The 25,304-nt window shown below is 37.1% G+C and overlaps 1 protein-coding gene across 1 annotated transcript in view; it reads right to left on the bottom strand.

The window, feature by feature from the left end:
• lrrc1 (leucine rich repeat containing 1) overlaps nt 1-11,900 on the bottom strand; it is a 101,477-nt gene extending 89,577 nt beyond the window's left edge. The window contains exon 1 of the mRNA XM_022685034.2: nt 11,293-11,900. Within this exon, the coding sequence (XP_022540755.1) occupies nt 11,293-11,451 (159 nt within the window). The 5' untranslated portion in view covers nt 11,452-11,900. The remainder of the gene's footprint in view (nt 1-11,292) is intronic.
• Between the last annotated feature and the right edge of the window lie 13,404 nt (nt 11,901-25,304).

The raw sequence follows: 25,304 nt of genomic DNA, 5'->3' as shown, positions 1-25,304 counted from the left end.
AAATATACTGATGGCCATTCCTCTTGATGAATCTCAGGACATAAATGAACAGGGGAAGTAGTAAGTATTGTGTTATCATTAAAAAATAATTTAAATAATTTAAATTAATAAAGGGATTATTCAAGGAAATTAAAACTGTCCAAATTTTTTTTCCTTTACCAACTTTAAAGGTTTTGCGAAATGTTTTTTTTTTACTGATAATTTTTTGCTTATTCATGTCATAGCATCTTTTTTATGTAATTGTTCAATGTAAAGAATGGGTACCTTTTTGTTGTGTAGTTAAAACTTGAAAAACTTGAAAATAATGCCTTTTGTTTACAAAAAAAAACATCTCAGGGAGAGTAGAATTTACATATAAATAAAACTACATGTGTTAAGATGTAGGCCGAAATTGAGCTTCCCCTCCTTGAAAGACCAGCATCCGCCACTGATAAACATATACCATTCAGACCCTTTATTGGTTTGTATTTGATGCATGACCTGCATGTCATGTCAAACTACAGAAGTGCGCCAGTGAGAAAGTGGGTAGGAAGACCCCAGTTATGCGTCTCCAACTGCAGCGAGGGGCCTCGGAATGGTTGGATGCAAAAACAACTGTTTTCGGATGCGATGCAGCTCAGCAGCACGAACTAATGGCATTCAAACATTCACCATCTAATTTGGTAAACTAATTGTTTCCTACAGTTATATGTTGCTTGGCTTGGTACATGCCAAGACATGCCGATGTTTGCTTGCTAGGTCTAGGCTATGGATTCAGTGTTGTAAGTTCGTGAGAGCGTGTGTATTTTTTAATTTTTTATTTTTTGAGTTTAGGTGTAGAGGTGGGTAATTTAGGTTCAAAAAGTAAAAATCCATCCCAGGATTTCGCTCCCATTGCCCGGCTGGCTCTGGAGCTAACTTAGTTTAACCTAATCCCTGGAGTGGATTTTTAATTTCTGGACCTGAATTACCCACCTTTAGCTACGTGTAAATTTGGCTCATTCTTTAAGAACCATTCTAGGTTTCAAGCCAACAAAGAGAGCGTTGAGAGTAGGCAACACTGGCATCAAAGCAAAAGCTTCTACTTTATCGTCTTAACGCACCCTGGCCCACCCACGGGTCAGACAAATGTCATAATTAATATCTGCCTGTGTTTATGAATAATTATAGGCTCAACACACAATATGCCATATATTGAAGCTTAGAATCTCTGCTTTTCTGTTATCTAGCAGATTTAGCTGTATTTCCTTTTAGAAAATAAACATTTAGGGCAAAATATGCCTATTTATTAAAATATTACTTATAATTTGCATATTTGCTTTTTACATACATCCATATTTGATTCAATGTGGACATTTTATACATCATTCCAACCGCCTGACTCTCACGATTACAAAACTGCAAACAATTTCACTGTACAGTTCCTGAATTAGAGCCTAAAGAGTGCTTTAGACTGTTTTATACAGTTTTACAGCAGCTTGTGTAATCCCCCTGGGTAACTAGAGGTCACCCAGTCACACACACACAGCCCCCACCAGCGCTTACCGCTCCCTGATGCTTCAAAATCGCTCAGTCCATCAGTCCATTCGCCAATAATCCTCATTTTTGTCAAAGCAGTGCTTATAATATAGATTTTAACGCCTTATTTTATAAGGTTTACAACTTACTAATGCACATCGACAGAAATCGACAGGGCGCAGAATCAACAGGGTCTTCTCTGAAGAAAGACGTGAATCAGCTGAGACAGAGCTGGGGCGGGGTCTGTAACCTGACACTGTCCCTGAGCAGACATATAGAATACAAAAACACATTCTTTACTGTAAAATAAGTTATAAAATTAGTAGTTTTTGTTCTAATAAAGTTTCCAGTCCTTTGGAGGAAGAAAGGAATATACCAGGAGCAGAACACTATAATATCTAACCAGTGAAAGAGAGCAGTTTATAATAATATATAATATACAATAATTATTTTACATGGTGAATGTAAACACCTTGTAGCTAAACTGTAAAAACACTTATATAAACACACGTATAAATATTTAATTTTAAAATAAATAATTAGAAAATCTGAAAAGCACCTGTATTTTTTTTCTTGTTTTTACCATATTTTGAATATTACATGTTTAATTGTATATTTTAGGTGTTTTTAATTAATTTTGTAATATTAATTGATAAAATTAAAATTCTCTGAATAATTTAATATTAGTGTAAAAAGCTTTAAAATCCCCTTTAGACATTAAACAACACTGAACTAAACTGAAGACATATCAAACTGCCTAGGTTAGCAAACAAGTTAGCTGAGCTGTGCTACATTACAGGCTTAACCTGCGTCCACAAATAGAATTTACCTTTCTGAAAGTCTTGGTGGTGAGAGAAATGCCTCATAATGTTTGCTGTGTTTATTTTCCACTGATTTTATCACATATAGTTTGTGTTGAGTTTTGTTCACAATGGCAGCGCAGCTAAATTTTTTCCAGCAATGTTTATTATGATTAGCGGGAGAGATGCTGTGTAAATCAGCTGTATAGCCTGGGGTGTGTGTGTTCGGGGGGAACTGGTGTTCTGTCAAGTTATGCTACCCATCGATGTGCTTCTTAACGGCACTGCACACGCGCCGACCAGCATTCTTTTTTGTATGATTTCATGTTTTTAATGATAATTCCTTAAGTTTTTATTGGGAACATTAAACAATTTGCATGAATGTAAAAAAAAATGTAAATAGCAGTTAAAGCATAGCAATGGCAAGTTAAAAAAAAAATAAACTGTAAAACTATAAAAATACGGTTTATGGTCACCTATATAAATTAAAAGTAACTATGTAACTTTTACTCAAAGTATATTTTAAATTGAGTACTTTTTACTTTTACTTGAGTAGACTTTTAGATGGGTACTTTAATTTTACTGGAGTAGAATTTTAGCAAAGTAAAGGAAATTTTACTCAATTACAATTTTTCTGTACGTTTTCCACCTCTGATTAACAGTAAATGAGATAATTTAAGCAGTAAGCTTAAAGTAACAACCTGACTGCAGAGGTGAATGTGCTGCTGAGAACCCAAGACAAGGACTTTAAGTCAGGGCATCCAGACCATCACTTACTACAAGACACCTCCACCTGCTTGTAACAGTGATGCACTGAACACCTTCTACGCAAAGTTCGAAGCACAGAACTACACGACAGCAAGGAAGACCACACCTCCTCCAAACGACCAGGTACTGTGCCCGTCCTCAGCGGATGTGCAGAGAACACTACTCAACCCACAGAAAGCCCCAAGACCAGACAGCAAACCTGGCAGAGTGCTCAGAGGACGTGCAGACCAACTCACAGATGTTCTCTTGGACATTTTCAACATCTCTCTGAGCACTGCGGTCATGCCGACGTGCTTCAAGACGACCACCGTCATCCCTGTGCCAAGAAGTCTCAAGTGTCCTGCCTCAATGACTACCGTCCCATTGCACTTACTCCCATCATCATGAAGTGCTTTGAAAAGCTGGTCATGAGGCACATCAAAAACCAGCTCCCCTCCTAACTGGACCCACTGCAGTTTGCGTATCGTCCAAAACAGATCAACAGACGATGCAATCTCTACTGCGCTCCACCTGGCTCTCACCCACCTGGACAACAAAGACTGCTATGTTCGAATGCTGTTCATCGACTTCAGTTCAGCATTTTACACCATCATCCCTCAGCATCTGATCGGAAAACTGAGCTTGCTGGGCCTGAACTCCTCCCTCTGTAACTGGGTTTTGGACTTCCTGACTGAGACACCACAATCAGTCAGAATTGGAAACAACACCTCCAGCACCACACTGAGCACCGGCACCCCCCAGGGCTGTGTGCTCAGTCCACTGCTGTTCACTCTGCTGACTCATGACTGTACTGCAAAGTACAGCTCAGACCAAATCAAGTTTGCTTATGACAACTGTAGTCGGCCTCATCAGCAAGAATGACTAGCATACAGAGAGGAGGTGCAGTGGCTGATGGACTGGTGCATAACTAACAACCTATCTCTAAACATGGATAAAACCAAGGAGATGGACAAGACAAGGACTTTAAGTCAGGGCATCCAGACCATCACTTACTACAAGACACCTCCACCTGCTTGTAACAGTGATGCACTGAACTCCTTCTACGCAAATTTCGAAGCACAGAACTACACGACAGCAAGGAAGACCACACCTCCTCCAAACGACCAGGTACTGTGCCCGTCCTCAGCGGATGTGCAGGCCTCATCAGCAAGAATGACGAGTCAGCATACAGAGAGGAGGTGCAGTGGCTGATGGACTGGTGCATAACTAACAACCTATCTCTAAACATGGATAAAACCAAGGAGATGGTTGTTGACTTCAGGAGAGCTCCAGGTGTCCACCACCCGCTAAACATCAACGGCTCTGTAGTGGAAATTGTGAAGAACACCAAGTTCATTGGTGTTCACATTGAAGAGAACCTCACCTGGTCCCTCAACACCAGCTTCATAACAAAGAAAGCCCAGCAGCGTCTCTACTTCCTGCAGAAGATACAGGAGCATCCGAGCCTCCACTACTAGACTCTGCAACAGCTTCATCCACCAGGCAGTCAGACTCATCAACGCACAGAGACAGAGCTGAACCCCACCACCACCCACCCAACACACTCACACAAACTGAACAGAATTCCCCCCACCATGCCACTCTCAAAAACTATAAACTCTCTACCTCAGTAACTGCTGTGGTTATATATGTTCTATATGTTACAGTGTGTTATATATCTCTGCACCTTATCCTCACTATACACTTTATTATACCGTATCGGTACTGCACGGTCCTGTCTTAAATTGTCTCCTCTTTTTGTATTTATTGTTATTTAGTGTTATAGTTATGTTGCACTGTCATCACCCCTGCACTTTGCAGTTTTTTCTTAGGCGTGGATGTGATTTGGAGAATCTGTACCAGGTTTGCCTGGCACCTGTGTGGCATTAATGTGGCATTTGGCCCCGCCCAACATCGGTATCGCCGATCGGTCGATCAAGATGAAAGACAATCGGCGAACGGAAACGGCCCCAAAAACACTGATCGGTCCATCTCTAGTTTTTGTTTCTATTAAAGCTCCACAAACATGCTCATTGTTTTTGATCAACACAAGGTCCGGACAGATGGAGCCTCTCCTGGTGACAAAATGAGAATGAGATTACTCTTGGAGGCAGTTAAATAAATATGCTGTGTAAGAATAAGTATTGATTTTTGTATTTTTTGGTTACAATTCAGAAAACTGTATCGAAAAAAAGTCAATACTACTAAGTAGTGCGTTCAGTATTCTCATAAAAAGCACATTAGTGACAATCATCTCATGATAATGAGAAATATTTTGTCTGTGTGAATCTGGACCCTCCTTTAATAACAGTAAAACATAATAAACAACTGCTTAGCTTAGACATTTCATTCTTGTTTCATAAGATCCTCACATCTTAGAACAGGGGTATTTAATAAGAATTCAGTTTGGTCCAGATAGAGAAAATGTCATCAGGCTAAGGTCCGGACCGTCACCAATGTTAACTTGTGTTACAATTCAATTGTTTTGTTCTGTTTACTGAAGAAGCCTATAGTAGTGCTGTCAGTGTTTTATCAACAACTGAAAGACAAAACAAATTACACATACTAGTATAATTCAACAATATTTATTGTTTTAAATAGGCCTGTCACAATAATTACATTATCAACCATAAAATAAATGGAAACACCCTCAATAATTCAACATATCGAGTCTAATAATGTGAATCTCTATGTTCACTTTGTTTCAAAATGCTATATTTATTCTATTTGATTTTATTTATATTATATTTAGGCCTGTCTGTCACAATAATAATTACATGAATGATAAATTGTACAATATAAGGAGAAATGTTTGCTGAACTTGGCCAAAATATCAGCTTAAAAAAAAACAGCAGTTTTATTTTATTTAATATTATTACTGTATCAGACTTTATTATGTTGTGGGTAAAACTGATGGAGGGAGTTGACAGGGTGGTTTTGGGAGTAAAGAGAGAGCGCGCCTGCGAGCGAGGGTTTTTTTTTCTTGCTGAGGAGTTCTGATCAGGTGCAGTAAAGTGGAATATTTTGTACTCTTGTCTCGGTAAAGCTTACTGCGCTGTAAAGCACGTAAACCATTAAGACAAAAACGTTCCGCTGCTTTCAATGAACACGGTCAGAATTAAATCCTTCTCAGTAGTTTATTGGTTTGGGTCCGGATTGGACAATGTCTGGGTCCGGACCCAGACCGCCTATTAGTGACCCCTGGCTTAGAACTTTGAGTAACTAATTCCTGCACAGCGTCGCAGTGATCTGTACTGAGAGAACAGCACAAAAATGCTGCCCTTCCTGTTCTTCATGCCCTCAAAGCAAATTGCCAAGTCTCTACGGACAGCAGACGCAAACAACACCACGTGGACCGCACGTGTATCGCCTTCTGACCAAAGTCCTACACGCTGTGTGCATGGACATGAAGTGAGATTTTCATAAATGACAATGAGAAAAGTCATTAAATGGTTATCAGAATAAAAAACAGGTAACTGCCATGCTGTCTGAAACCAGTGCTAAACAACACTGAACCTGTTCGACCTGTTACTTCCCCTTGTTTTGGCGCCATGCCTCTCTCTCTTACCCCTCCTCCACTCCACTGGCTGTAAGTGGCAGGCATACATTAACCTTTTAACCTCCTCTGTCAATATTTGAAGCTTGATTGGGATACAGTCAGTGTGAAATAGGCCAACAGCCCAGCAACCAAATACAGAACGACCTGAAAGCCAGTTGGCAATTCTACAAGTCAAATGAAGAAAACGAGCTGTGTGTGAACGTCATAACCAGGAAAACATTATTAAGCCCTTACAAAACCTTTTATATTAGAACAGTAAAGTATAGAGTATTTGACACGGACATTCGCCAGAGAGACACAACTCAGATTAGTGTACCGTGTTCCAGCAGGATCTGAGTCTTTCCACATTCCTTCCACAATCTCTCCAAAGCACACATTCTGTTCTTGTCTTTGATTAGTGTTGCTGCTGTTTTTCAAACACAGTTCTACATAAAAAATAGTTTCTGTTTTAATATAGCTTCACGAAAATACCGTTGGCCACTGCCTTTAAAGTATAATAGTAAATTCAGAATTCGATATAACCTTTTCCTATTTCTAAACATTTCTGAATCTTCCAATTCCTAATGGCATTGGTTTTTTTTCAACAGTGATCTAACAAGCATAATCAGGAAAGACAGAAATTCTATTAAACAATGGCAAACATGCCATTATCCATTAGGCATCATGTAAAGCGTCAGTTCCAACTAAATTCCACAGCAATTTCAGAAACTATATATCAGAGAGCAATTCAACATCACTTTCCTCCACATGCAAGTTAACCGACCACAAAACCTTTCCATTACACTTTATCTCAAATTAGACAACAATAATACATGCAGAAAAAGTGGCAGCATTCAGAAAAAACAATCATATCACAGCCAAACATAACCATGTGTCCCTTCACTTATGTGCTGCATTAAATGGTTAAATTTTCTGACGCATCCACAGAACCCCTTTAAAAGAAAGCATGACACGTGGCTAGATGACTTTCATTTTCATGTTTCGACATGTAGATAATAAAGCTTAGAGCTGGCAGAATGTGTTCATTTAGGCATAAACTCCTATGGGAAATAAGGCTATAAGGTGTGAGGTGTATGCAGTTAAAAAAAAAAAACATCCTTTTGCTCCACTTGAACTTCTATTTAAAAAATAACTATTGCTGTTGCCAACTGCTCCATGTTAAGGCAATGAAATAGTGAAATAATGTCCTAAATATTTTTTATATATGCAATCACATATGTACACCATCATCCACATTTTGCAATTGCTGTTCAATAATATAAAGACAATTGATGTGTAAAAATATATTCATGCAAGAGTGGTTGTAACATAACAGAGGTACAGAATACTTTTATATTTTCATGTCTTGTGTCTAGGAGACTGCTCTTCATGGTAAATCTATACACAGCAAATTGTACATTTTGTACATTTTATAGTTCCGGAACAGCAAGACCCATACGTTTTTTTTGTTTTTGTTTTTTTAGCTTAAAGCTAAAGACACTTAAGTTAAAGATCCAAATATTGCTATAAGATGATAGAGCAGAACTATTTTTATCCTGCCACACACATTAAAACACTTGAAATGTACAGCGCTGTCCATAATTATTGGCACCCCTGGTTAAGAAGTGTTCTTTGGCTTTTAATAAAGTCTATTTTTTTAATATAGGACAACAAGGCAAAAAAAGAGAAAAATGTAAGCTGGTGGGGGAAAAAATTAAGAACATATTAAGAAATAAATCTTTTCAATGTAATTATGTGTTCCACAATTATTGGCAAACCTGGTGTTAGTACTTTGTACAACCTCCTTTTGCCAATGAGACAGCACTTAATCTTCTCCTGTAACTCTTCACAAGATGGTAGAATACAGAAAAAGCTTCTTCAACTATTTCTTTTTGCACAACCTCTCTAAATCATCCAGAGTCCTGGGTCTTCTCTTACGCATTCTCCTCTTCAGCTCACCCCACATCTTTTCTATAAGGTTGAGAACTGGGAACTGAGAAGCCATGAGAGGAGCTTGATTTTGTGCCACGTGAACCAGTTTTGAGTAGATTTGGCCACATGTTTAGGGTCATTATCTTGCTGAAAGACTCAGTGACAACCCATCTTCAACTTCAGGCAGAGGCCTTTTTTTTGAAGATTTCTCTGACTGTAAATAAGGGATCTGCAGGTAAGTGGCTATTTTCTTGTAGCCATTGTCTGATTTATGAAGGTCGACACACATCTGCCTTACTTGAATAGTGTTTTCTTTGGTCTTTCCCATGTTTAAGAGTAAGATAAATAGGCCTCTGTGTAACGCTATATTTATACCCCAGGGAAACAGGAAGTGATGAATTACCTATTAAAGGTTCCTAGATACTGCAGTAGGAACTACAGTAGAAATGACATAAATGGTTTAAATGCATTTATTTCCAAGAAATTGTTAAGGATGCCAAATAATTGTCATTTTATGAAAAATAATTGTTTCTTAGTCAGGATTTAAAAGAAAAAAAATTCACTTGAGTTTTTTCTACATTTTGAGTAAGATTATGCTTTTGCAATGAAATTACATTTATTTTAAGGCTTTTTCTTGTATTCTTTTGTATTTTTGTACAAATATATAACAGTGAACAGTATTTTATCTTGCCATGCAATAACCAATGCTTTAATAACTGTAGCTCATACACACATAGAGGAATGCTGTAAGTGAAGAAAAAAATATGGATTTTCCAAACTGTGATTAATTAGAATGTTGTTGTCTTTAAAAATGTATAATTGCTTTGTTGTACTATTACATTATCTTATGTCAGGCATGTACTTTTAAAATGCTGATATCATTTATCGCAATAATCTCTTTGATGAGATATTGTCCACAAAAAATTGTCATCATAACAGACCTAGAAAGTAATCTCTCTTATACTTGGTTTAAGCCAAGTATTGAATTTGTTGTTAACTACAACCCTAGCCTAGAATATAGCAGTTAGGAGACAAATAACATCCACAGGGCATCCACAGGAGTGAAGCTATTACTATTCCAGTCTGAAGACTTACAGCAGAAATTTAGAAACAGCTGATCATATGTAAACCACTTAATAGCAGTAAAAATGATATGTACTGATGTGGGAATTCTGGGTCGATATTGATATAAAATATTACACATGTACATATAGGACGATGTCAAAGCCAATATACACACTTATAACTTACTAAGAGATTAGATATCCCAGTATAATTTTAGGACTTGAAAACTAATAAAAATAAATACAAGTAGCTTAAATTAAATTATTTTAAAGTAATGTTGGTCAGTTTTGGCCACTTGTAGTAGTAGTGTGGTCTGCATGGCCTGAAGATGAGAGCAGTTATTGATAAAAAAAATAAAATCCACTTTTCAAATGCTAGAATAAGAGAACATCTGAACATGAGCTTAGAGAATGAATACAGTAGTACCATTCCAATCAGAGGAATCAAACCTTCCACTGATCTGGAAGATTCCTCCTATTTAATATCAGTTCACTGAGCCAGCCAGGGATCTGATTACTTACATGCCAGGGAACACTGTAAGCAGTGCTTGTAGTCGATTTCACAGCTTTGTCTGCAAGATTTAGCACTGCAGCTAATACATCCATTTGCTGCTCATTTGAAGTTGTTTGTAAAAGTCAAAAATCTAGAGGGTTAAAATTTGAAACACCTTCCAAAAAAATGTAAAACACCAACATTTGAATGTTAATTAAATTGAAAAAAAAAAAAAAAAAAACGATTTAAAAGTAATTCCATGCTAAAATGACATAAGCTTAACCTAACAAAAATTGTCCATTCTTAGCCTTTCAGACAACACTTCATTATACAGACCCAAATGTGTATCTACAATCACACATTGATAATGTATTTTTTTACTGTACATCAGTACAAAAGAAACAAACAGCTATACAGCTAAAAAGTTGCTGTTTCATGTATAAAAAAAATAAATAAATAAAAAAAACACACAAAACTTCTCTGCTCTATTGTTACTTTCTGACAGTGTTCTTAACAGCACCCAAACACATACATGCTTATGTGGTCAGCAAAATTCTCACTGTCTAATTTACTTTTGTATCAAATTTTCCTAACAGACCCAGTTAGCAGCTAAACAGCCTGCATTACTGTAGACATGTTAGGCCATGTATTCTACTGTTGTTTGACTGCTCAAGACAGTTTTCTCAAAAGCATCTTAGTTTAGTCAGCATCACAGACAGTGCACTCTAAACATATCAACCAACGTTTTACACTAAGATTCTGTAGTGAAACTGGACCAAAAGTAGTAATGCTGTGGTACTGGGCTGATAAAGCTGCATTTTATTAATTAAACTAACCTGCATTTTATCCCACTTCAAATTAATGGAAGCTATTTTATGTAGAAGTCAAAAGTAAAAATGTCTACATTTCTACAGAAAATAGAGATCCTTTAACTTATTTAAACAGTTCTTTTGATTTGTATACTGAGAGCATGGCTCTAATACAGGCAGCAGTGCTTAGCCCTTCTCTACCTGCTGTTGTGTAACAGGTACATGAGAGTACCTGCCGCACACAGCTGCAGGTGAGAGGCGGAACTCTGGTCCTGTGCGTGTTCCCCTCAGATCCAGCAGCGCCGGTGTTGGTTCTGGGGAACAATACTCCCAACAGAACGGACTGGCATCTTCTGCCCCTCCAGCACCCTCCCTCCCTCCCTCCCTCCCGCCCCCGCGGACTCTTACTCACCTTGGGCAGGTCTCGGAGCTGGTTGGCGTCGAGCAGGAGCTCCTCTAGGCTGCGGCTGTAGCGGTAGATCTCGTCAGGCACGTAAAGCAGCGAACAGTGACGCTTATCGATCGTTTCTACGTGACGGTTACACCGCCACAGGGGGATACAGTGGAACATCCCAGCAGCGGAGAGAGCGCCGTGCTGGGGAAGTTGGAAACGATTAGGGGGAGGTGCGGGGCGGCCGGGCGGCAGCGGGGTGAACTCGCGAGGCAAGGGCGGTCCGCCGCTCTGTCTGCGTTGACTGTGCGAGTCGGAGAATCGCAGGGAATGGAGTTTAAAACGCGGGAGAAACAGTAAACAAACGCGCAGCTCCCGGGCCGGGCTCACTCACCGCGCGGACTGACATGGGCTCGAAGCGCTCGGTCCCGATTCTGCTCACTCACACACTTTCAGACCCCGCTCGGTCCGCTCTCTCCGGCTCAGTCCCGCCCAGGCTTCACTGGAGTGTAGAGAAGTGTCCCATAACTAGTTTAACTCCTCCAGAAGCGCTTCAACAGTTCCTGCTGCTCTTCTAACCCAGATCCTGTAACCCCGCTCTTCCTCTCCCTCTCCCTCTCTCACCCGGAACACTCACTCCCTCATTCCACTGCTGGCGTCAACGCCCCGCCCCACCCGGCCCCGCCCCTTCCACAGGAATACTCGCTTACAAAACATCAAACTTCACATTCACCCACATTTACTGACCAGAACCAAACACAAACAGCATAAATAACACCATCAATATTCATACACCTTAAATAACCAAAAATGGGCTTCAAAAAAGTGAAAAGCATTAACACAGCAATGCCTTATATAACATTTCTTTTTCCAGATATTGCAAATGTATTACAGTGAGTATATAGTTCCTATAAACAATTTCATCACAAGTTCATCTTGTCACATTTAAACATAAAATACTGAACTTTGCGCCAAACACTACACACTAAACACCACACATGCTAGAATTCACACACGCTAAACACCACACACTAAACACCACACAAACTAAATATCACACACACTTAACACCACACACGCTAAACACATGCTAAAAACCACACGCGCTAAACACCACACGCGATAAACACCACAAAAACTTAATTCACACACATGCTAAATACAAGAAACGCTAAAAACCACACATGCTAAACACCACAAATGCTAAACACCACACAAACTAAATACCACACACTAAACACCACACAAACTTAATTCACACACATGCTAAATACCACACACGCTAAACACCACAAACACTATACACCACAGATGCTAAAAAACACACGCAAAACACCACACATGCTAAAACCACACAAACTAAACACCACAAACACTAAACACCACACACGCTAAACACCACACATGTTTGATACCACACACGCTAAACAACACATATGCTACAAACCACAAAAGTCATTAAATGGTTCAGCTTCAACTCTGAGCTCTTGCAGCCATATGTTCCATCAAGATCACTCAGATCTGCTGATCAGGTCCCTAAATCTAGGCTGAAGCATAGGGGAGATCTTAGCCCCTAAATTATGGAAAGAGTTGCCACTGTCTGTTAGGTTAGCCCCTTCACTGTCGGCTTTTAAATCCCGTCTAAAATCTAATTTTTATTCGATGGCTTTTAATTGTGGTTGAATTGTACTTGATAGTTGATAGCTGAGGGTTTTAATTTGCTCTATTTTATCTTGTTATATTATACTTTGCTTATTTCTCTGTACAGCACTTTGGTCAACATTTGTTGTTTAAAATGTGCTTTAGAAATAAAATTAAAGAATTTACACATGCTAAACACCACACACGCTTAACACCACACACGATAAACACCACAAAAACTTAATTCACACACATGCTAAATACCACACACGCTAAACACCACAAACACTATACACCACAGATGCTAAAAAACACACACGCAAAACACCACACAAACTAAATACCACGCACGCTAAATACTACTCAACACCACACGCACACACACTAAACACCACAGTACTAACCAGCGTACACACTAAACACCACAAACACTAAAATAACACACACTACAGTACTAACCCAAACATTACCACACTAAACACCACACAGTACTAAATACCACACACACTAAACACACTACAGTGCTAAATTATCTGAGCTACTTCGACAAGATTTAACTGTGATGGCTGGACGATTGTGTCTGTGTGGTGTTTATTTCAAAACATTAGGCGGGTCTTGCAACAGGGTCACCTGAGGCTTGATGATGCAGTCCATGAATTTCCGCTAACTGGACAATCTAGCTTTTTCCAATAACCATTTGAAGAGTTTTACCAAATATTACAGTGGACTTCATTTTAAATTCTAAATCGGTATTTTGAGAATTACTTCCTGAGGGTTTAAGATGGGCCTGCTGAATCTGTGTAAACATGATAATTGCAGAAAAGTACAGACAAACAGAGCACCAGTGGGATTAGCATTGTTTGTTTTGGTTATCCGGGGGTAATTTCCAGTAATTTGATGGCATAAGGATGTATATGCCATTCTTTTGTGGATATAAAAACTCAAATTTAACAAAGATGGATTTCCAGAAATGTATTCTAAGATGAGTATGTCTACTCAAATACAACTATGACCTTAAAAAAGACATATTCTATGATCAGTGCTCAAAGGTTTCCTTGAGGTACTAAAAAAACAAGGTACAGCAAATAAAAACATTCAAATGGTGGTGGAATACAGTCTGTGCATAAGTTTATACAACTATAGGTCCACCAGTGTTTTGGGGTTTTCTGTCTTCTGTTAAGCTTACACACACACACACACACACACATCACACATCACACTTTCAAGAGACAACAATTTAATTCAATATTCAAGTATGTGAAAATATCTATAGTATATATATATAGTTATAGTTTTGACTATAACATATTTATTTAAAAAAAATATATATGAATAAAACATTGTCTGGCCTTTATTTTTGATAAGTTACACTAGTCAGACATTAGCTCCAAAACCAGTGATTATCCTGCTTAATTCAGCCGCCATCAAATGGTCTTCCTTTCAACGACGTAAAAAATCAACTACGTTGGATTTTATAGCACAGATATGTTCTGTCTCTTTAAACAGAATTCATCCCCCATTACTGACCTCCATTATACAAGAGTTAGCCTGCTGGTCTTTACTGCTTTTATTATCTTCAGGAACAAAATGAACACAATCAAAATGAATATTCTTCTTAAATTGCCTTATATCATATTATTTGGAACAAAAGGATCCCAGACTGCGCAAGTCTTTATTTAAATGACTAGGTTGTATGGCACTTCCACAAATACATTTACAATTTACAGTTTTCATTGACATTGCCTCCATCTTGGCCTGGGATATACTAAGCAGGAAGCAAAAAGTCTGTTTAAGAATCTGACCAAGAACCAAACTGTGATTGCTAGATAACTGGGTCAAAACCCACGGGAAACTGACCCAGAGTGACAAATATGGGCATCTTGAGAACTATATAATAAACTTTAGACCAGGGGTGTCCAAACTTTTTTTGTTGAGGGCCAGAAGGAGAAATATATTTGAAGTCACGGGCCAAAGACTCTGTAATAAAACAAATAATGAAATATACCACTTTAAATAATACATTTTCCTGATTACTTTCATTTACACACCATTTTACTTGACTTACTATCTTTATCTTTGACAGTGTTGTGTAAACTAAGATTTTTCAAACTGATGTTTCATTTCATGATGTCTCTTAATATTAAACTCCTTAATTACAGCAACTTTTAGACTCATTTGCCCTTTTTCTGCACTAAAACTATGGAGAGGAATTAGTGCCAAACTGAAAAGCAAACACTAGGGTGGAACAATGTAAAAACAATCAACAAAATGCATTGCTTTTCCTCACTAACATGCAGAATAAGTGCCCAAATTAAATGCAAAAACTACTATTACATTACATTTCATTGCACTTGATCTCTTAATTGAAAAACAATATACACTTATTTGCATTTTCAAAACCAAACGCTGAATTAGTGCCAGAATTTATAAAATACACCTTGAAATGTTATCAAGACACAGCTGTATTTTTTTTCACCATAAGATACTTTAAACATGAACTCCTCCTTTAAATGTAATACTTACGAGATTGCTTTTAAACACGGATGTGAGGAAAATGTGCCAGAATGAAAAGTTTTAGCTCCAGTGCACTGCTTTAATATCACCCAATCTCTGAACAGAAAAACAGTGTGTGTGAATTTGTATTTAAAGAAAGAAACGCTGAATTCGTGTCAGAATCGCACTTAAAATGCAATCACCTCAACTGCATTGTATTCCACTGTGTGGCGCTGCGAACGTGTAAAGCAATCATAATAGGCTTGTTTATGGAACGCCAAAAGGCCCAAAAAACGCCTGGACCAGACGTCTTTTATCGAAAAGAACGGCGTAAAATACGCCGTTCTGTTTTGGTTTTACGCCGTAATATACGCCGTATGATTTCAAGACGCCGTAATATACGCCGTATGATTTCACGACGGCGTTAAAAACGCCGCTAAAAGCACAGAAGACGCCGTTTCCCACGGCGTTTTTCGACCCTTTTGGCGCGTCGTACAGAGCGCCGTCTCAGTGCAATGAGACGGCGTAAAAAGCGGCGTTTTAGTGTCTCTCTTGACGCCGTAAAAAGCGGCGTAAAAAGTGGCGTTTAATAATAAGATAATGAGCTCCACCTTCCAGTTTTGAAAGCCAATACATTTAAACTCTGTTCAGCCAATGCTCTTACAGAGAGACTCAGTCTAAAGCAATTCACTGCAGATCGGAGCTCCTGAGCTCTTCAGACACAGTTTTTTAGACACAATTAACAATATACCATCTATAGACATTCCCGCTGGTGCTCATGCCTTTTATTAGTCTAATATTTATGCTGTATCAATGTAAAAATAAACTCTAGGTTTAGGTGAAAGCAAAATGCTGTGCAGCTCCCACTTTTTTTTATCCAGACGGAAATCACATCACCTTGTCAGTATATCACACATGAAGAACCCTATTGTTGCAAAAACATCAGGGTTTCAATAAATGAATTTATTAATTTATTAAATTAGTTACAAATTATATTAGGAAGCTGATTCTTCTTATTTTTATTCTTATTAAAATATTATAATTATACAGTATAATTATAATATATATTATATTATATAAAATTATATATTATAATTATATAATATTATTATTATTATTATTATTATAAGATGTAAATTATTCTTAATTTACTATGAATATTATTGTTTTGTTGTTGTTTAAGCATAATATAATTAATATTAGTTTTTATGCTTCAGCAGATCCGGTAATTTTTCTATTTCCATAAGGAAACAAGTAATGTCATTTACAGACATAGACTTACAAGTTACATATTTATTATATTTATATTTATTATTATATTATATTTACTTCAGTCGCTTAGAAACCTTCATTAAATTATTAATCTGGCTCTTTACTTTGGAAAATCTATTCAATATCCAAACTCATTGGCAAGCCCCACGCACATTATGAGTGTCAACTTATCTCATCATATTCTATTATTATGTAACATCAATTAGCTGATACACATACAGGCAGTACAATACACAGTATTTATTATAAACACACAAACTGACCAACAGCACCACAGCTAGCCTAACTCACTCCAGTCTAAATGCTGGACAGCCTGGATCATTAGCTTAAAAAAGCGCTGTTTAATTTTGCGTGTGTATGCATTTTTCTTGACGCGGCTCCGAGACAAAGTGGATCAGATCTTTCGCGCTGCGTGGGGAGATTGATTTTGTTACTAAAATTCTTTAATCGTAGTATACTTTAAGATTTGAATATTTTTAACATATTAGAGAGACACTTCTGTAAAAACAATTAAAACATCCCTAAAAAGGGGCTATAGCGACGTTCCTGTGTATAGACACCTATTCACGGTTTGCGGATGTCTTATCAAGTCTTGTAATTTATTTGCCCTAAAAAATGCCTTTACATCTTACTGTAAATCCTTTGAATTTAACATTGTTGTTGTGTACTTTTTGCAATTTTCATATTTTCATAATTTTGTCTCTGGTGGTCTTAAAAATCATTTATTTGCACAAACAGGGGCAAATCAGCCTGGCATTGATTATATATATATATATATATATATATATATATATATATATATATATATATATATATATATATATATATATTATTCTTATTAATTCTATTTTCTTGCTCAATGTTGTCAGTCCCTTTTAAATTGTAAATGCTCGGCTACAGTGGAAATGATGTACTCCCGAGAGGAAAAAAAGGTTTATTGATTGAATGATTGGTAAGTTGAGCTATCCAGTGATTGAGAGTGTTCTTCGTGGAGTATAAATTTAGCCGTCATCCTTCTCTCTACCAACACCTCCGTGTCCTTGAATATTCAGCTGTCGGGGTGTTTTTTTTTTAAGTGTTTTTTGGTTTATCACTGTATATCTTATAAACATTTACGTTTTCTTACATTTTATGATTACTAACACTCCTGTTATTTAGATCCTTCAAATAATATAAATACTGATACAGTACCTGGCCAAATATTTAAGAGCTAATAAACCAAGAAACTCTTGTAATATAGCAGAATGACCCTATTCGCTATCATTTACCAAACGTAGCCTAAAAAGAAACACACTATTAATTAATAAAATTCATGCACAAGCGGCGTCCCTACTACTATTAATTTTATTTAAAATACATTGAACAGCATAAATATTAGACTAATAAAAGGCATGAGCACCAGCACCAGCATGTCTGAAGAAGGTATATTGTAAATTTGTATTTAAAAACTGAAGAGCTCTGGTTCAGGAGCTCGGATCTGCAGTGAATTGCTTTAGACTGAGTCTCTCTGTAAGAGCATTGGCTGAACAGAGTTTAAATGTATTGGCTTTCAAAACTGGAAGGTGGAGCTCATTATCTTATTATTAAACGCCGCTTTTTACGCCGCTTATTACGGCGTCAAGAGAGACACTAAAACGCCGCTTTTTACGCCGTCTCATTGCACTGAGACGGCGCTCTGTACAACGCGCCAAAAGGGTCGAAAAACGCCGGGGGAAACGGCGTTTTCTGTGCTTTTAGCGGCGTTTTTAACGCCGTCGTGAAATCATACGGCGTATATTACGGCGTCTTGAAATCATACGGCGTATATTACGGCGTAAAACCCACACAGAACGCCGTATTTTACGCCGTTCTTTTCGATAAAAGGCGTCTGGTCCAGGCGTTTTTTGGGCCTTTTGGCGTTTCATAGTTTACCACAGCGCTGGAATAGTGCCAAAATGAAATCAAATCACTGTCCTATCAGAACGCTCTCCTGAATTTGGGGCGGGGCTAAGACGCCAGTCTCTCGGAGCTGTACCAGAAGAAAAGTCTTTCCGCGACAGGATAAAAGAGGAAATAAAAACTTTAATTCAACAAATTAAGGCTGGGACAGTTACAGACGACTATGTGCTGCTCAGAGTGGAGTGGATTTTAGAGAAGACGCTCATGTTCTCACATTTAGCGCCAAAGACTTTCCCGAAACCTCAAACAATGCGCTGAAGCATGTTCTGGAACAACTCCAGCAGTCAACATAGACATATATACATAGATACTACATTGACTGGCGCCTTTATTATATACACCTATAATAATCACAACTCTACCAGTTTATACTCGATTTACACAAGGTTTGGTTTCGTAATGATACAGGACGCTGTTACACATTACAAATACATGCTTTCATGCTGGAATACTTGTTATGCTCTTTAACAAAGACAGGCATTTGGTATGGCATATTAATAAGTGTATAAGTTAATTATTTATATATATATATATGGGACATGTCCCACCCAATATTAGAAACAGGTGGATTTGTCCTCCCAAAAAATTATATCGTTTCGCTCAGATCAGCTGTACTATTTATGAGGAGACAGACCGGACCAATCACAGAGCCGGTTTAGGTATTAAGTCCCGCCTCTCAGTAGAAACAGCCAATCAGCTTGCTGGTTTTGCGGCGCGCGGAGGACAGGAAATGTGCTGTTTGGGAAGCCCCGCCCCCTCACTGTGAGATTTAGCAGCGGGATCGGGACGCAGCAGCTTCAGCTGATTAAGATCTGGATATACGGAGATTTTTCTAAAAGAAAGTTAACGGCAGGCTAACCACGTAAACTGTGAGTATATGTTTCTGATAGCCTGATAAAAATACACGTATCTGAATCAGCACACAAATTAAACCCACTGTGATTAATAAACTGCAGCTGTGTTAGTGAGTTAGCTCGATTTTGGAATTAGTTAGATTGGGAGTCAAGGTTAAAGAAAAAAACCTATATGTTCAAATTGCCCTGTACCTGATCAGATAATCTATTTACTATTTCATTTTCAAACTGTGTTTACTGTGTAAACTGTTTATTAATTTAGGATTACAGGATTTACTGTGAGCTATAATGAACGAAAATTAATTAAGCTAACTAGTAATCTAGAAGCTGGATGTAGAGGATAGCCAGAATTTAGTACAGTACTTTATGTTTGTAGTTTAAAGCAGTTTCTTAACCCTGATCATCACTGCCCTAAAATAGCGTTTTCCATCTGATCCAGCTGATCAGCTAATAAACAGTCATTTACTGAGTTTACCTGTTAAAATCCTTTAGCCCCTTTTTTAGCCTAAATTTAATCATGTATATCCAGCAGTGTATTAAACACAACATACCACCACATACTTTATTAAATGCCTTTAAAGCGGAGGAAGCTCTAGAATATGGAGAACAGTGTTAATATGCAGTAGAAGAATAGGGTTAAGAAACACTGATCTAACCAAACATTCTTTTACATAAAAGGACACCATCTGAAGAAGAGCTCTCAGTAGAAAAAAAAGCGCAGATGAGAATGTAAATATACAACAGAATTGACATGACAATACATAATAATAATAATAATAATAATAATAATAATAATAATAATAATAATAATAATAATAATAGACAAATTTGTTATATTATAAATATTAGGTGATAACTGATCATTTTGGTCGTATGTATATAATTCAGACATTGCATGCATAATTTTTTCTAACAACAGTAACTGTAACATGGAGTAACATGTTTAGGTTGTAAAATCACCTTATAATAATAATTTACTTTTAATTAAAAGTAATTTCTTAGGTTCATATTGGCAAATGTGTCCCCCCCAATATCAAGCCCGCTCCTACGCCCTTGCCTCCTCTTATATCTGCTACATTACGTTACATAATAATAAAAAAAAATAAATAAAAAAAAAATAATAATAATAATAATAACAACATTATTTATATAACACCATTCATACACAAAATGTAGTACAATGCTTCAAAATAAACTTAAATAAAAAAATAAATAAAATAAAGCAAATAAAACCAACTAAAAAAAGTAAATAGTTTTACTTTTAAAAGTAATAAAATAATATTAATAGATTAAGTATAGACATATTAAAATATAATATAGATTAAAATAAACATAATACAAATAAGAACAAAATCAAACCAAAAATTTAATATAATAAAAAAAAATACCTGACAATTGCATGTGTGTTATGTTTGTAATTTAAATAATTCTTATTTTAAAAGCCCTTTACCTATGATGGCGTTTTTGGGTCATTCTTAAAAAAAATGTGGCTGTCCGCCACATACACATTTCTGCCGTTTCCAAACGCAATCCTAATAGGAATTGAATGAATTAAATTTAGGGCTTGGAATTTACTTATGTATTTATTAAAAGAGTAATGTAGCGCTGAATTAGCTGTCCCAGACCCATAACCTATCCTATTTAAACATTATTTTTTTTTTAGTAGTGCGTTAAAACTGAACTTTTAAAACATATTTTCAGTGAGTTTGAATGAGCGAAATCTGTTCAGAATTATACTATTTAACATTGCAAGTCTAAAGAATCATAGACCTATTATTTAAGAAAAATATTTATTAAGACCCGACTGAGCCAGCGGCCGGTGGGAAATCTCTGCCAGAGTTCAGGTCGGGCATCGGGCAGATAATCCAAACTCCAGTCCAAACACATGCCGTCAGGTGAATTGGAGCTGCTGAAATATTCCCATCGGTGTGTGTGTGTGCGTGTGTCTGTCGGTCTATTATCCTCCGCTTTGATATTTATCAGTAATATCTTTTTTCGTTTCTTGCATTGGATATTAACTGCCTCATTTTTTCTCAGCTTTCCTTTAGTGAAAAAGGGTTGGGTCTGTTATACTTATGAAGTTCATTTTAAAATGATATTTCTTTGAGTTATTCTCAGTCCTGAATACATTAATCAAGATATAAGCACTGATTGCAGCCAGATCAAGAATATTGTAGTGGATGTGGATTTAGGCCTGTAAACTGGATGAAGGGATTGATTCAGGAATGAAAAAAAATATATATATATAATTCAATTAAATAAATACATATATGCATTCTTCTTCTTTCTCTTCTTCTTCTTCTTCTTCTTCTTCTTCTTCTTATTATTATTATTATTATTATTATTATTATTATTATTATTATAATTATTATGTAAACCTAATGTAGCCAGATATAACGAGTTTAATCTGGTAACATAACGACTTTAATCTGTTAATATTAAGACTTTCATTTTATAACGAATTTAATATTACGACTTTAATCTGGTAATAGTATGACTTTAATCTGGTAAAATAACTACTTTAATCTGGTAATATAACGACCTCCTCCACCAGTTTTACACACTGCTTTTGGATAACCTTATGCCACTCCTTGTGCACAAAATTTAAGCACTTCAGCTTGGTTTGATGGTGGTCATCCATTCAAGAGGTTTTCAATTTGGTAAAATCAAAGAAATCCATAGTTTCAGGTGGTCTCTCTCTGTATGTATGTATATATGTATATGGGGGGTATATGTACATATATGTACATGTATGTATGTATGTATGTATGTATGTATGTACATATCAGTATATACAAATAATTAATTAATACACTTTTTTTAGTACGCCATACCATATTCCAGCATGAAAGCATGTATTTGTAATGTGTAACAGCGTCCTGTATCATTACGAAACCAAACCTTGTGTAAATCGGGTATAAACTGGTAGAGTTGTGATTATTAAAGGTGTATATAATAAAGGCGCCAGTCAATGTAGTGTCAATGTATATATGTCTATGTTGGACTGCTGGAGTTGGAGCATTGTTTGAGGTTTCGGGAAAGTCTTTGGCGCTAAATGTGAGAACATGAGCGTCTTCTCTAAAATCCACTCCACTCTGAGCAGCACATAGTCGTCTGTAACTGTCCCAGCCTTAATTTGTTGAATTAAAGTTTTTATTTCCTCTTTTATCCTGTCGCGGAAAGACTTTTCTTCTGGTACAGCTCCAAGAGACTGGCGTCTCAGCCCAGCCCCAAATTCAGGAGAGCGTTCTGATTGGACAGTGATTTGATTTTATTTTGGCACGATTACAGGCTGTGGTTAGCAGTGTTGGGAGTAACGGCGTTAAAACTAACGGCGTTACTAACGCCGTTACTTTTTTCAGTAATGAGTAATCTAACTAATTACTCTGACTGTAACTATAAAGCCGTTACCATTTCCGACACCCCATTACTGCACGTTACTTTAGCAGCTCTATGAACTTTTTTTTTTTTTAACTTCGCTTTGCCCTCGTTAACCCCTCCTTCGGTGAACTTGAGCTTCTGGCCGCTGTGCCTGTGGTTTGCAGTGTTGGGAGTAACGGCGTTAAAACTAACGGCGTTACTAACGCCGTTACTTTTTTCAGTAATGAGTAATCTAACTAATTACTCTGACTGTAACTATAACGCCGTTACCATTTCCGACACTCCGTTACTGCACGTTACTTTAGCAGCTCTATGAACTTTTTTTTTTTTAACTTCGCTTTGCCCTCGTTTAAACAGTGGGTTTAAACTGATTCAGATACGTGTATTTTTAACCAGCTATCAGAAACATATCATCACAGTTTACATGGTTAGCTCCGTTACCTTTATTTTAGAAAAATCACCATATATCCATATCTTAAAATCAGCTGCTGCTGCGTCCCGGTCCCGCTGCTAAATCTCACAGCAAGGGAGGGGCTTTCCCAACAGCACACTGCCTCTCCTCCTCACGCAGCAAAACCAGCAAGCTGATTGGCTGTTTGTACTGAGAGGCGGGACTTAATACCTGAACTGGCTCCTTGATTGATCCGGTCTGTCTCCTCATTAATAGTACAGCTGATCTGAGCAAAACGATATCATTTTTAGACTCTTTGGCCCGTTTCTGACACCTAGCGTTCAAACTTTGAATCTCACAAAAACCTGCTTAACAGCGGGCCAACTCTCATTCTATTTCTAAAATACCTCACGGGCCGCTCCAAAAAAGTAAACGGGCCGCAAATGGCCCGCGGGCCGTAGTTTGGACACCCCTGCTTTAGAGGTTCATCATAATATTAATGAAGGCCCCATCCCACAACTTACAGGATCTGTTGCTAATGTGTTTGTGTCAGAAAACACAAGTTCAGAGGTCTAGTGGAGTCCATGCTTCGAATGGTCAGCTCTGCTGCAGCAGCACAATGGAGTGGTGGACTTACACAATATTAGGCAGATAATGCTTATGATCTGGCTGATCAGTAAATAGACAAACAGAATCTAACTTAGCTAATACCACATACACACAGTTTTCCTATTTATGACTTTCATAGGGACTAAAAGTTAATATCCACAGCGCAGGTTAGTAAACCACTGCATGTGCAAATCAAAGCCAATTTATTATAGTAATTCAGTTCAAAATGTGAAGCTCATATAGGTTCATTACACACAGGTCAATTTCCAGTGTTTATTTATTCTAATGTTGATGACTACGGCTTACATCTAATAAAAATACAAATATCAGAATACAAGAAAAATTGAATATTGTGAAAACGTTGATGGCGTCAGAAGTGTCTTACCCAGGCCATACAGAAAAAGAATAGCCTGATATCCAGTGCTCCAAAGACCTGTTTTCAGATGAAAAATTTGGACACAGTCTGGAGGAAGAGTGAAGAGGCTGCTTAAGTCCTAGAGGGAAGTTTCCACAATCAGTGATGGTTTTGGGGTCCACTGAGTTATATCAAATCCAGTGTTAGCAGTAGTTTCCACACTGCCAAAAGTGATTGGCCAGCAAACTCCACAGAGAATCTACAGTCTATTACCAAGATGAAGATGAGAGACACAAGACTCAACAATGCGGACAATCTCAAGGCCTCTATCAAAACTACCTGAGCTTTTATAACACCTCAATTCTGCCACAGGATGTTAACCTCTACTGATGCAGCAATTCATGCAAAAATATATTTTAATTAGACCTTAATAATAACACTTGAAATAGATCACTCTTTGTGTAATGAATATATAGTGATATACTAGTGCATCTAAAAACAATAGAATACCATTGAAAAGTTCAGTAAAAGTTTCAGTAATTCAGTTCAAAATGTGAAACTCGTTATATTGATGTATTATACAGAGTGATCCATTTTAAGTGTTTATTTCTTTTATTTTTCAATAAAAAAATTAAACAAATGGTGTTTGTGGTGGGACACCACCAAGAAAAACCACCACTGTCCAAAAAGCAATCCAGAGATAGCAATGTGCTGAAACACATTTGCAGGGACAAATGATCCACAATTCATCAAATTTGGTTCAAATGTTATTTGAAGCTCCAGAAAATGTTTGGTTTAAAATGACTGCTGCAAACAAGATGTAGGTACTTTTCAACTGTAAATGACATTACACTGTAAAAAGGAAAAAAAATAATTGTAGGCTTTTGTTATGGTTTTGCCCTGCAATTGTGTTCTAGAATTTAGGACACTCTGCTGCTTCTAAAGCATTCTCAAACAACCACTAAATTCCACATGCTATATAAATACATGCTGAAAAGCAGGGCATGTTTTTTCCTGATTATACTAAGCTAAAGAGATGATGAAATTAGAAACACATCAGGTAGTTTGTGAGCATAACCACTAGGTGGAGACAAGTCAT

Source organism: Astyanax mexicanus, chromosome 7 (assembly GCF_023375975.1).
Source record: "Astyanax mexicanus isolate ESR-SI-001 chromosome 7, AstMex3_surface, whole genome shotgun sequence".
In the NCBI taxonomy this organism is placed as follows: Eukaryota; Metazoa; Chordata; class Actinopteri; order Characiformes; family Acestrorhamphidae; genus Astyanax; species Astyanax mexicanus.
This window is presented reverse-complemented; position numbering and strand designations above follow the sequence as displayed.